At 37.1% G+C, this 14189-nt stretch overlaps 1 protein-coding gene across 5 annotated transcripts in view; it reads right to left on the bottom strand.

The window, feature by feature from the left end:
* The window catches only part of CRACDL (CRACD like), a 126688-nt gene that overhangs the window by 45396 nt on the left and 67103 nt on the right, over nt 1–14189 (bottom strand). For all 5 annotated transcript variants that reach the window (XM_072741342.1, XM_072741341.1, XM_072741345.1 and 2 more), the window contains exon 2: nt 6057–6136. In XM_072741342.1, the coding sequence (XP_072597443.1) occupies nt 6057–6126 (70 nt within the window). In that variant the 5' untranslated portion in view covers nt 6127–6136. The remainder of the gene's footprint in view (nt 1–6056; nt 6137–14189) is intronic.

Here is a 14189-nt window from a genome sequence, read left to right as displayed (position 1 = left end):
GATATAATCTGCTGTTAAATTCATCCAATGAATTTCTAATTGAGACAATTATATATATTTCTAAAAAAATCCATTTGATGGTTTTCAAATCTAGTATATCATTTTTTTTAAAAAAACGTTATTCTAAAAATTACATAGTAAATTAGAATGCCTGGGTGGCTCAGTCAGTTGAGCGTCTGACTCTCGATTTCAGCTCAGGTCATGATCTCAATGTCGTATGATCAAGCCTCATGTCAGGTAAGGTGCTGGGTATGGAGCCTGCTTGGGATTCTCTCGCTCCCTCTCCCTCTTTAAAAAACATTTCATAGTAAAATTCACTTTTTTTTTTTTTGGTACACATAGAGATGCATAATCACCTCAAGATACAGAACTATACCATTACCCTTCATGCTGCCATTCTGTAGCCAAACTGGTCCCATCTTTAAGCTCTGGAAACTACAGTTAGTGTCTCTGTTCCTATAGTTGTACCCCTTCCAGAATGTAATATAGATGAATTCATACAGTGGATTCTAGGTTTTGTCACTCAGCACAACGCATTTAGAGACTCATCCATGTCCTTATTCCATCAGTAATTTGTTCCTTATTACTGCTGAGTACAATTCCATTGTAGGGATATACTACTTTATTTAAACAATGAGCAAGTTGAAGGACATTTGGATTTGTTTCAATTTTTGGCAATATGAATAAAGTTGTTATAGAGTTCTTTTGGGGGGACAGAGGGAGAAATGTTGAGTACTTTTTCATGAGCTGATTTGCCATCTGTATATCTTCTGAGGTAAAGCATCTTTTAAAACCTTTGCTATTTTTTTATTCAAGTTGTTTGTTCTCCTATTGTTGAATTTTGAGAGTTCTAAATACAAGTATCTTGTCAGGATGATTTACAAATATTTCCTCCAGCCTGTGACCTTTCATTTTAATAGGGTCTTTCACAGAGGAAAAAGTTTTAAATTTTAATGAAGTCCAACTTTAGGACTGAGGTGTCCTACCTAAGAATTTTATGTAATTCTAGGTCATAAATATTTTGTTTTCTTTAAGGTTTCATAGCGTTACATTTATGCCTATGATGTTTTAAATTAATTTTTGATTCATCTGTGACATATAGGTCAAAGTTCTCTTTTTTCCCATAGGGATGTTCAATTTGTTCTAGCACCATTTGTTGAAAAGACAATCCTCTCTCCGTTGAGTCTCCATTGTTGTATCTTTGTCAAAGACCAATTGACCATATTTGTATGTATTGGTCTACTTTTTGGACTCTGTTTATCTCTACACATCCATCTTTTTGTCAGTACCACATTTGGCTTCATTATTGTAGCTCTACAGTAAGTCTTGAAATCAGGTAATATGAGTCCTCCAATTTTGTTGTCAAAATTGTTTTCAATATTCTAGTTTTCTTGCTTTTTCAAGTAAATTTTGGGGTCAGCTTGTCAATGCTGGCAAAATATCCTCCTGGGATTTTGATTGCTTTATCTTTATTCCTCCTCCTCCTTCCCATCCCTGCCAGGTTATTTCAAAGCAAATTCCTCCCAGATACTATTATCCCTTCATCCATATGGATTTGGCTTCTTCCTAAATAAAAAAATCTTTGACTTGCCATGGAAATCAAATAAATGATCACTGGTCAATATTCTTGCTACAGAATACAATGTTCTTGTGTCTAGCTTTCCACAACAGATGTATAAACAGCATACTCTACCCCACATGTACTAATACACCATTCTGCGGCCCAATTTTGGGAGAACTGACATTTTAGAACATGGAGTCTTCCAATCTATAAACGTGGTTCTAGTCTATTCAGGCTGCTATAATAAAGTACCATAGACTGGGTGGCTTATGAATAATAAATTCACTCCTCACTGCTCTGGAAGCTAGAAGTTTGAGGTCAGGGAACCAGCAGAGTGGGGTTCTGGTGAGTGTTCTCTTACAGGCTGCTGACTGCAACTTCTTGATATGCCCTCACATGCCAGAAAGAAATCAAGTAGCTCTCTAGCCTCTTCTGCTAAGGGCACTAATTCCATTCATGAGCACTCCACCCTCATGACCTAATTATCTCCCAAAGGCCCTACCTCCTAATATTATCACATGGTGGAGTTAGGACTTTAAGTATGAATTTTGTGGGAAAGAAGAGTCAAATATTCAGTCCATAACCCCTAATATATCATTCTTTGTTGATCTAGGACTTTCTTTAACCAACTCAGTTTTTTTTTTGCATTTTTCATATACAGATCCTGCATACATTTTGTTAGATATATACCAAAATATTTTTAAAATTTGTGCTATTGTAAATAGTACTTTAAAAAATTTAATTTTTCAATTGTTCATTGCTAGTTATACATAAATACAACTGGTATTTGTATCTTGATCTTGTACCTTGCAGTCTTGCTTCACTTGCTTAAGAGATAGATCTAAGTACTTTTTTGATATATTGTATAATCCTGTCATCTGCAAAAAAAGATAGTTTTATTTCTTCTGAATTTCACCTGTATCCTTTTTATTTCTCTCTCTTGCTTTTGAGCACAGGCTGGGAGCTAAAGATATCTTTTATAGTTTCTGGTTCCTTCCAGGTATTTTCACTTTTTCTAATTATCTTCAAACACGCTGCGGACATTTGTTTTATAGCATGTACTTGATAATTCTGTTATTTGATGCCTTTGTGCATCTGTTTCTCTTGTTTCTGCCGTGTATTAGTTTGCTAGGACTGCTATAACAAAGTACCATAAACCGAGCTGCTTAAACAACAAAGCTGTATTGTCTCTCAGTTCTGGAGGCTAAAAATCTGCTATCACGGTGTCGTTGGCATGGTTACTTCCTTCAAAGGGCTATCTATTCCATCTCCCCTAACTTCTGGTGGTTTGCTGGCAACTGTTGGCATTCCTTAGCTTGTAGATGCCATCACCCTGATCCTGCTGTATCTCCAAATGGTTTTCTCCCTGTGTATGTGTCTGTGTCTATATTCCCCCTGTTGATTAGGGGCCCACCATACTCTAGTGTGACCTTCTCATAACTAATTACATCTGCAATGTAATTATTTTCCAAATTAGGTCCTATTCTGAGGCCCTGGGGGTTAGGACTTCAATATGTAACTTTGGGGAAGAAATAATTAAACCCATAACATGTTGGTTCTCATTCATGGTGCCCTACTGCTTTATATGCTTGGTTGTCACTGACTGTATGTTTGTCATGGAATTGAATAACATATTTTCCTTAATACTTTGAAGTCTAGATAGAAGGTATTTTTCTTTAGAGAAGATTGTTTGATGCTATAAAATATCTACGGTCATATTCAGTCTATGAATATTATTAGTCAAGCTCAAGAGCAGAGATTCTCTAACTTACCCAAGTGATACAAACGCAAGCTACATATCTACAAAGGGTTGACTTACTCCTGGTTCACACTTACTCAGACTTTATTGCTTGTTGGGTCCCCAATTTATTGCCAGGAGGATCTACTATGAGATAGCCCACTTTGAACAGACCTGTACTTTGACATCTGACCCACTGCTTCATCTACCACTCCATAAAGATGTGAAAATAAAATTTCAAAATTTCCAAGATTGGTAAATGATCTGAGGGCAAAAGTGGCCTCTATGCCCATTTATCTCTCTATATTCTCATTTCCTTTTCAATTCTGGCCTTCTTATTTATTATTTTAAAAAATCTTTTCTTATCTGGAATTTTTAAATTGTTTTATTTTATTTTCTTTCATCATGGTAAGTGTAATCTTTCATCTCCATCCCCTATTTCCCCCATCCCTGCCACCTCCCCTCTGGTAACCATCAGTTTGTCCTCTATAGTTAAGAATATGTTTCTTGGTTTGTTTCCTTCTCTTTCTTTTTGCCCTTTGCTTGTTTTGTTTCTTAAATTCCACAAATGAGTGAGATCCTATGGTATTTGTCTTTCTCTGACTGATTTATTTTGCTTAGCATTATACTTTCTAAAAGCTGTATCTATTTGCTGCAAATGGCAAGATTTCATTCTTTTTAATGATTAATTTTCACACACACACACACACACACACACACACACACACACACCACTTGTTCTTTATCCATTCCTCAGTTGATGGACACTTGGGCTGTTCACTATTGCAAATAATGCTACAATAAACATAGGGGTGCATGTATCCCTTTGAATTAATGTTTTTGTATTTTGGGGGTAAATGCAAGTAGCATAATTCATAGATATTAGGGTAGTTCTACTTTTAATTTTTTGAGGAACCTCCATACTGTTTTCCACAGTGGCTGTATCAGTTTGCATTCCCACCAACAGTGCACAAGGGCTCCTTTTTCTACACAGTCTCACCAACACCTGTTTTTTATGGCTTTGATTTTAGCCATTCTGACAGGTGTGAGGTGATATCTCATTGTAGTTTTGATTTGTTATTTCCCTGATAAGTCATGTTTAGCACCTTTCCGTGTGTCTGTTGGCCATCTAGATGTCATCTTTGGAGAAATATCTGTTAATATCTTCTGTCCATTTTTAACTGGATTGTTTTTTGGGTATTGGGTTATATAAGTTCTTTATATATTTTGGATACTAACCCCTTATTGGCTATGTCATTTGCAAATATCTTCTCCCACTTGGTAGGTTGTCTTTTAGTTTTGTTGACTGTTTCCTTCACTGTGCAGCTTCATATTTTGATGTAGTCCCAATAGTTTATTTTTACTTTTATTTCCTTTGCCTTAGGAGACAAAACTAGAAAAATGTTGCTATGGCCAATGTCAGAGAAATTACTGTCTGAGCTCTCTTCAAGGATTTTTATGGTTTCAGGTCTCACTTTTTAATCATTTTGAGTTTATTTTTATATATGGTAAAAGAAAGTGGTCTAATTTCATTCTTTTGCATGTGGCTGTCCAGTTTTCTCAACACCATTTGTTGCAGCTTATCTAGATTTTTAAATTTTAAATGGGAAGGGGTTGATTTGAATAATTTAGCTCATGACTGTATGGAGAAAAAGAATACTTAGTTTCTCTCTTTTTAAAAACTGATTCTTCATTTTTCTGTAAATATCCAAAAGTAGCATTCATGGAGGCTGTTCCAGACTAATGAAATACTTCTTCAAAGAGCATTTTCTTGCTTAAAGTCAGTAATAATTCATTATCCTGTGATATGAGAAATTTTGAAATTCTATTTTCTCTCAGGTTTAATTTTTAAAACTTTACCTTATATTTGGGCTTATTTGGTGTCTAACAAAATGTGACAGAGGAGAAGTAGTTATAATATGAGATAATAAGGTAAATCTATCTATATGAAATAGAATCTTTAATGAAATTAGTATCTGAAGCTAAGGGTTAGCATCTGGGATTAAATACTATTAAAAGTTTTTCTCCCTGAACTATATCAAAGGAAATCATGACTAGCATTTTCACTTTCAACAAGATAGAGTTGGAGACTTTTGTTACCAAAACAAGGGGAGTATAAATGGCTAATCTAGGAAAAAGGTACATTGCGGGAAGATTAATGTTTTTTAATGCCAATTTAACAACTTTATCAAGACACAAATAACAATCTACAGATGACAGTGAACAATCAGGTAACTGGGTAACTCTTAGAACATTGTGATGAGTCATGGGCCTGGAATTTAGCTCAGGAAGGGGTATAATAAAGGTCTCTGAAGGAGAATAAGAGCCATAAAAGAGATAGATCAAAGGCTCTGTCTTGATAATATTATTTCTTCTGCATGATCAGACTATCTCATACTTTTCTCAACCTCCTACTGATCCTATGGGTGTTCTTGGGTGATAAGTGATTCCATTGTATTGTTACTCCTTTACTCCTTTGCTTTCCAGTCAACCAAACATAGGGACAGATTTACCTCCAGGAATGAGGAAAATGACTTTAAAACCCCCTGTGTTTGACAGCAAAGCAAAAGAGTACTGCCTTCAGTGGCCTTGAACAATCTGGATGTGCTCTCTCATTACAGTATGAAGGGCATGGGAGTACTTGAACTCTCTGAACTGAACCCCTACCCTCCACACATACAAGAGCAAAGGCTTGTTTCCCCTTGCCCCACAACCCGATATGGGCTCTTCCCAGAGTAGGGGAAGTGAGAGCCTTACCTGTGCTGTCCTCTCCAAGGCCTTCTGCAGCTTCTCGAAGCTTAATGTCCATCACCCTTGTGGAAATCATGTTCAGCTCACTAAAATCAGATGGAAATTCATGTTAAAAGGGACATGCTTAACAGAAGTTAACAATGAGGAAAATGGTTTTGATGACTGCTTTTTGCCCACAACTTTACCTGCACACACCCCACCAAAGACAGATTCCAGGACAGAATACAGGGCAGTACAGGCCAAAAACAGGTGCACAGCTCAAGATCAGTAACCACAGAGGCACTTATCTAATCACTGACCAGAGCAATTTCATGGAAAACAGTCAACTGGAACAAATGCTTCACTAATTTACCCAAGGCAGATTTGTTTCCTTTCTTTTAAAAAAGCTTTTTCAGAAATTATGTTTTTCTCATGGGTAAAATAAAGGAGGTTAAGAATATACTTATCATGATGAGCATTGAGCAATATACAGAAATGCTGAATCATTACATTGTACACCTGAAACCGATATCTCACTGTATGTTCATTATACTTCAAGAAAAAAAAGGAAATTATATTTTTCTCTTGTTCACTGTAGAAAGTCCAGAAGATACAGAGAATGAAAATCTACCCCAAATCCAACCTTAACCAAGGATATCCACAATTAATGTTTTAACCTCCTTCCAATATCTTTGTCTATGCAGCTGTTTGTGTGTACATGCACACATACAACTTATTAGAAGATTGACTTACCGATTTTTTTAGTTATATCACATCATTAAAATTCTTCATAAGTATTGCTGTGGTGGCTATAGTTTGATATATAGCTGCCACATCATTAATCTACCCTGAGTTCCTTTCTGAACTTTTTATTATGAAAAATCTCAGATACAAAAATACAGAGAATATATAATGAACTTAACATACTGTCCTCTTTGTTTTATTTTTGTACCTTCTCCCCCTCCCACTCTCACAAGGTCATTTCAAAGCAAACCACCCTAGATACCATTATCATCTCATCCATAGAGTTGCATGGTTTCTTCCTAAACTAAAAAGCCAGGATTCTTCATGGAAATCAAATTCAAGCTGTGTCCCTGCCTCCCACAGTTGACTTTAAAACAGTGTCTTTTCCTCTACATATACTAACTCACTATTTATATGGAAAGCTATTTATTACTGGCAGTTACTATGAATCCTCAGACTTTGAAAGAGGGTTCTGGTATCCAATTACCCAATTAACATTTACTAATTGTATACAGCACATAATGGGATATAATGGAAGAAATACAAAGAAAATATTTAACAGAGGAAAGGGATTGTCAGTCTTTGCCAGAGTTGGGTCTAACATTTAAGTCTTTAATATTAACATCAATATATCCATCTTCCAATTGGCCAATTCCTGAAAAGGTGAACAAAGCTTTACTGGTTTTTTAGTTTGTATATAATTTGGCTTCATAAAAATATCTGGTCAACAGAATGAAGGGGGAAACACCCGCATGATCATCTCAACTGATGCACAAAAATTATCTGACAAAATTCAGTACCCTTTCATGATAAAAACACTAAAAAACCTCTAGGAATAGAAGGAAATTCAACATAATAAAGGCCACATATGACAAACCCAGAGTGAATATCATCCTCAACAATGAAAAACTGAAAGCTTTTCCTTGAAGAGCAGGAATAAGGGTGCCTGCTTTCACCACTTCTATTCAACAGAGTACTAGAAGTCTTAGCCAGAGAAATTAGGCAAGAAAAAGAAATAGAAAGCACCCAAACTGAAAAGGAAGAAGTAAAGTTACTTCTGTTTGCAGATGACATGATCTTACATGTAGAAAACCCTAAAGATCCTCCTTAATACAAAAGAACTGTTAGAAGGGACCCCTGTGTGGCTCATGGTTGAGCATCTGCCTTCAGCTCAGGGCTGATCCTGGAGTCCCAGGATCGAGTCCCACATCGGGCTCCCTACATGGAGTCTGCTTCTCTTTCAGCCTATGTCTCTGCCTCTCTCTGTGTCTTTCATGAATAAATAAAATCTTAAAACAAACAAACAAAAAACTGTTAGAACAAATAAATGAATTCAGCAAGTTGCAGGACACAAAATGAACATACAAAGATCAGTTTTTCTATACACAATCTGAAATTAAGGAAATTAAGAAAAATGATTTAATTTATAATAACACCAAAAAGAACAAAATGTTCATAAATACTTTACCCAGAGATGAAATACTTGTATATAAAAACTATAAAATGTTACTGAAAGAAATTAAAGATACAAAAAAATGGAAAGACCTCTTATGTTCATGGACTGAAAGACTTATTATTATGATGTCCTCCAAACAATGTACAGATTCAGGGCAATTCCTGTCAAAATCCCTGATCCCTTTGTGTCTTGCTGTTCTGTGATACTGTGGTGGGGACAAGTGGAGGTAGCTACCAGGGCATTTGAAAGAAGAGGCAACAGAGAAGGAAAAGCAAGAAATGTAAGAAGCAAGGAGAGTCAAAATAGTAAGGGATGGTTAACAGTGACCAACTATTACCCTGGGTACAATGCTTAAGGCTGTCACCGAACTAGAAAGTACAAGTGCAAAAAAAAAAAAAAAAAAAAGAAAGAAAGAAAGAAAAAAGAAAGTACAAGTGCAAGAGCTTCTACTGCTTGAATTTGGAGTCAACCACAATTGCAATTAACTATCAAGCATGTAGTGTATTATCTGAGTTACCTCATTTAATCCCCAGGAATCTTTAGTATTCACATTTTGGGACTGAGAACATATATTATTTACTGCCTCAGAGTAGCCAAGCAGAGACACCAAACTGTATACTCATGTTGACTGTATACCTAGCATGGATAGGCACTTTTGAGGCCTGGGACATAGTGATAGATGAGACTGACATGTTCCTTACCTCTTGCAGGTGCTGACCCAGTAAAGGGAAGAGTCCTGAGCTGTCCTCAGAGGGGCTTAAGGGATGCTGGTAAATCCAAAGGACATGAATCTCCCACTGAAATGACTGCCGGGCAGCCCGGGTGGCTCGGCGGTTTAGTGCCGCCTTCAGCCCAGGGTGTGATCGTGGAGACCCGGGATTGAGTCCCACATCGGGCTCCCTGCATGGAGCCTGCTTCTCCCTCTGCCTGTGTCTCTGCCTCTCTCTCTGTGTGTCTCATGAATAAATAAATAAAATACTGTTATATAAAAAAAAATGAAATTATTCTGCCTGTCAAGCAGCCCTTGTGCAGGAACATGCCATAGCTCAGAGACCAAAGAGGCCCAGGAGAACATCCACTGGGGTTGCCAGAGAATCTTAGTTTAGGAGAAAGGGGCTTGAGGCTATCATTATTTATCTACTATCACTCTTGAGAAGTCATGATTGTGCAGGTCTATATGAGACAGTGTGTGCACAAGCCCCCATGGGTTTGGGTGTAGAAGGGTGGAGTTGAGTGTGGAGCAGATCTACTTGCTGACACTTGCTTCTGCCTGGCTTGAATGGTGTGGCTGTGATGAGGTCATGTAAGGCAGCAGGTTCAGGAACAGGTGGGGGGGGAGAGGCCCAAGAATGGCCCAGTTCTCACCTTGCTATAAGGCACATCCTGGTGGGGCCAGATGCACAGAGCACCACCAGATGCCAAGGCTGCTATGGACTCACACATGGAGGCTAAAGTCACCCTACAGATGAAGGGATCACATGGGAATCGGGCTCACCTTACATGAGAAGTTTTAAAACCTGCTCATATTTTCTGTTCTAAGTATCTTAATACAAATAAGAGTGCAATATGGTGCAGAGGGAAAGGACAAAGCCTGGGACATCAGGCAGACCTGGGGTTGAAGCCTCACCACCCCCTCCCAACACACACACCAGTGCTGAGCCTCAATTCCCTCATATACAAAATGGGAATAATAATACTTTACTTAAATGGACTGAGAACACAGCACACAGAAACACTTGCTGAGAACAGCTATCAGTTTCCATAGCTTGTTCCTCACTGTGTGCTTACATGTGTCTCTGCATAAACAAAAACAAGAGCGTACACAACCAGCACATCCTGGTAGCAGATGAGTTTGATTCTGTCTCATGAAGACAGTCTCCTTCTGCAAGCAGCTCACTTTACAGCCAATGTTACCAGTCAAAGATCAAGACATATGGATTCCCAGAGGCCCCCTGTGCTTCCCAATGTCCTGCAGCCTGAAGAGCCTTGTAGAGCAAAGTAAATCAAACCACTGCCAGGTAACCGATGAGAACACACTCCAGGCCATCCAGGAATGTCCTCTGTGGAGGACCACAGAGACCATCCCTTCACTTAGACTCTCCAGGGGAAATACTCCACAGCTGTTACCATGGAATGTCTTTTCTACTGGGCCCAAGGACTTGCCCTTCTAAACACATGTTCTCCCACCCCCAGTAAGAATCAAAGACAAGTCAGAAGAAAGAAAACCATAATGAGAAAGCAACGTGGCAAACACGTCATAACTCCTGGCATCCCTTTTGCTTGAATTCAAAGTCAAAGTTCACCCCAATGCCCCCTCAACCAGCATTCTGCCCTCTAGCACCACCACTCCAACCCCTGTTGTTCTGACAGCTCAAGCCTAAGTAAAGGAAAATTTATTCTTCAAATCTAGACCTGAGGGGGCCTCTTCAGGGGTTCTCACCAATTTAAAAGAGGACTGAGCCTCCAGCCCCCTCTGTAGTTCACAGCACCCATCAGTGTGATCTGGGTACGTACAGATCCAGGGGAGTTCTGTGGGGTCTGATCCACTCCCTCCCTCTGAACCCTAACTGCAACCACAGGCTTCTTCCCCGTTTATGGGAGAATTTCATCATTAGTCGCAGCTTATACTGAAAAATTCTACAAAACTTTATTCATTTGAAGAACGAGAATAGATTTTAATATGGTATTTTAAAGGTTCTAATCTACTATATTTACTTATACAAGGCAAAGAAAAATATCTGTAACCTGATTGCATAACCTGAGCACATAATTATGTAGGAAAGTCTTAGTGTTCATCCCTACAGACCTGCCAAATCCACAACACCCTCCAGGCCATGTTCAGATCCCTGCGGTATTCTTTCTCAGCCCTTGTACCTTTTTTTGCACAATGTCCACCAATGCTGTCAACAAGAATTGTTTATAAGATGCCTGCTTAGCATTTCCTTCTCTTCCAAGACGGCAGGCTTGGTAGGGCAAGCTCTGTGCCTGTTATGTCCGTTGCTCTCCTACCAGCACCCAGGACAGTGCCTGGAGCAAGGAACTGAACATAACGCAGGAACAAGATAGCTGAGCAAAGGAGAGAGGCTCTGCAGATGACTGACAGGTTCCAAGAGAATGAAAAGCAGTAAGTCATCCAGTTCCACAAATGGATCTACTTTTACAATCCAATTTAAGACTGAGGAAATCCTCCATGGAATTACTGACACCTGACTTTGTAAAAAATAAATAATCTTTATCATGACCCCTCTCGGTTGAGGGAGAACTGAAGGAAATTGTTTTTTTGTTGTTTTTTTTTTTGTTTTGTTTTTTTACAGAGCAACACGACTTTGAAAAGATTAAAAACAGAGGTAAATTTGATTCAAGTGATGGTATTTCAGTGAGGCCAAATCTATGTATGTTTCTCTTCTGCTTTTTCCAGTGCCTGTGACTACTTGGTACAGAGTCATCAGTCTTGGAGAAAGCTGACTCTACCTTTGCCTGTATGGTTACACCTGAGATTCTCAGGGTGAGTGGTGACAATTATGATTAAGTAACTTTTAAGAAAATTAAAAGCCAATGATCACAGATCTATATATGCAGTTTATGCTGTTAAAAGCAAATAAAAATGAATCCGAATACCAATGTTCATGTGCCAGATCATCTGAAAATCCTAGAGCCATTCCCAAATATCTGCTTTAAATGTATCATCTAATCACTGGAGTTTTTTTTTTTTACTTTTCAGTGTCCTGAAAATTAGAAAACACTGAGAAAGACTTCAGAGTCTTAGAGGTGGTTTTTCTTCCTAGATGATGCAAAAACAAATATAAAATTCAACAACAGTTGAAGATTTCAATACCCTGCTCCCAATGATTGACAGAACAACTAAGCAGAATATCAAAAAGGATATAAAAGATTTGAAGAACAACATTAACCAACTAGATCTAATAGAAATCTATAGAACCCCCCAACTCAACAACAGAATAAACAGCCTTCTCAAGTGCACATGGGAGATTCTACAGGATAGACAACTACGCCATAAAAGCCCAAATTGATTTAAAAGACTTGAAATTACAGAAAGTATGTTTTCTGACAACCATGGAGTGAAATCAGAATGAGAAGATTTGAAAAAGTCACAAATATGTGGAAAGTAAATAATATGATAATAAATAATCAATGAACTGGCTATCTTAATGTCAGAGGAAAAAAAGATTTTAAGAGAAAACTGTTACCAGATAGAAGTAGAGTCATTCTGTAATGATAAATTGGTAAATCCATCAGGAAGACAGAATAGTTATAAATAGGTATGCACCTAAAACCAGGGCCTCAATATACATGAAGCAAAAATTGATAAGAGAGACAATTCAAAGATACTACTGGCAACTTCAACAATTGGGGAACTTCACTTTCAAAAATGGATAGAACAAATAGAAATTCAACAATTATGTAAAAGACTTGAACACTATATAGATCAATTAGAATACATATATATATTATATATATATATATATAATATATGTACCCAATTCAATAACAAAATACAAAGCTGCCTTATCTGCATATAGAACATTACTAATCCCTGATACTATATGGTAGGTCATAAAACAAGACTCAACAAATTTAAAATGAATTAATTCAAATAAAGCACATTCCTCAACCACAATGGAAGTAAATTAGAAATCAACAGTGCAAGTAATTTGGGAAAATTTACAAATATGCAGAGATTATACATTGCACTACTATATAACCAATCAGGTCAAAAAGAAATTATAACATATTTTGAGACATATAAAAACAAAAACAGAACATACCAAGACCTGTGAGATACAATTAAAACACTGCCAAAAGGAATTTATAGCTATAAACATCTATATAAAAAAGATCTTAAACCAGTATCATAACTTTCCTCCACATGAAACTAGAAAAAAAAGAGCAAACTAAACAGAAAGCAAACAGAGGAAAGAACATAATAAATATTAGAGCAAAAATTAATGAAATATAGAATAGGAAAACATTTTGAAAATCAATGAAACAAAAGCTGATTCTTTAGAGATCAATGAATTTGATAGACCTTCAGCTAAACTTAATAAAAGGGGAAAAGACTAAAATTATTAAACCAAAAATGAAAGAGCATCACTACAGATATTATAGAAATAAAAAAGGATAAAGGAATATTATAAAATGATTATATTCCCCGAAAATAGGTAACTTAGATGAAATGGACAAATCCTTAGAAAGACCAAAACCACTGAACTTGAAACAGTAAGAAATGGAAAATCTGACTACACTTAAAATAAGAAAAGGGATTGAATTAGTCACTTAAAATTTCCCATAAAGAAAAGCCCAGGCCTAGATATCTTCATTCTTACAATCTATAAAACACTTAAAGAAGAATTAAAAGCAACTTTCCTTTTGCAAACTGTTCTCCAAAAATATAAAAAAAGGTAACAACCCCCAATTCATTCTATGAGGCCACTATTATCCTGAAAGGCAAACCAGACAAAGACATCACAATAGAAGAAAACTACAGACTAATATCACCTATGAATATAAACATAAAAATTCCTGAGACAATACTAGTCAAATCCAGCAAGTATAAAAGTGAGATTTATTCTAGGAATGTGGGTTGGTTTAATATTTGAAAATCAATTTACTTAATGGGTGATCCTTGGCACAGAGAGAGCCTACAGTAATTGAAAAAATAAAAACAAAAACAAATCCCAGCAAATCCTGAAGAAGAGAGAGAATTTGATTTCCAGAGTTACCATATTATTAGATTCACATGTCCAGTTTTTAATCTATCTCTTAAAAAAGACATAAAGCATAGGTACCAAAGACTTTAAAACAAGTGACTTAAAGATACTCAACTAAAGAAAGATGTGGAGAGGGCAGTCCGGGTGGGTGGCTCAGCAGTTTAGCGCCGCCTTCAGCCCAGGGCCTGATCCTGGAGACCTGGGATCGAGTCCCACATCAGGCTCCCTGCG

This window comes from Vulpes vulpes, chromosome 16 (assembly GCF_048418805.1).
Source record: "Vulpes vulpes isolate BD-2025 chromosome 16, VulVul3, whole genome shotgun sequence".
Taxonomy (NCBI): Eukaryota; Metazoa; Chordata; class Mammalia; order Carnivora; family Canidae; genus Vulpes; species Vulpes vulpes.
Note: the sequence above shows the minus strand (reverse complement) of the source record. Positions and strands in the feature narration are given on the sequence as shown.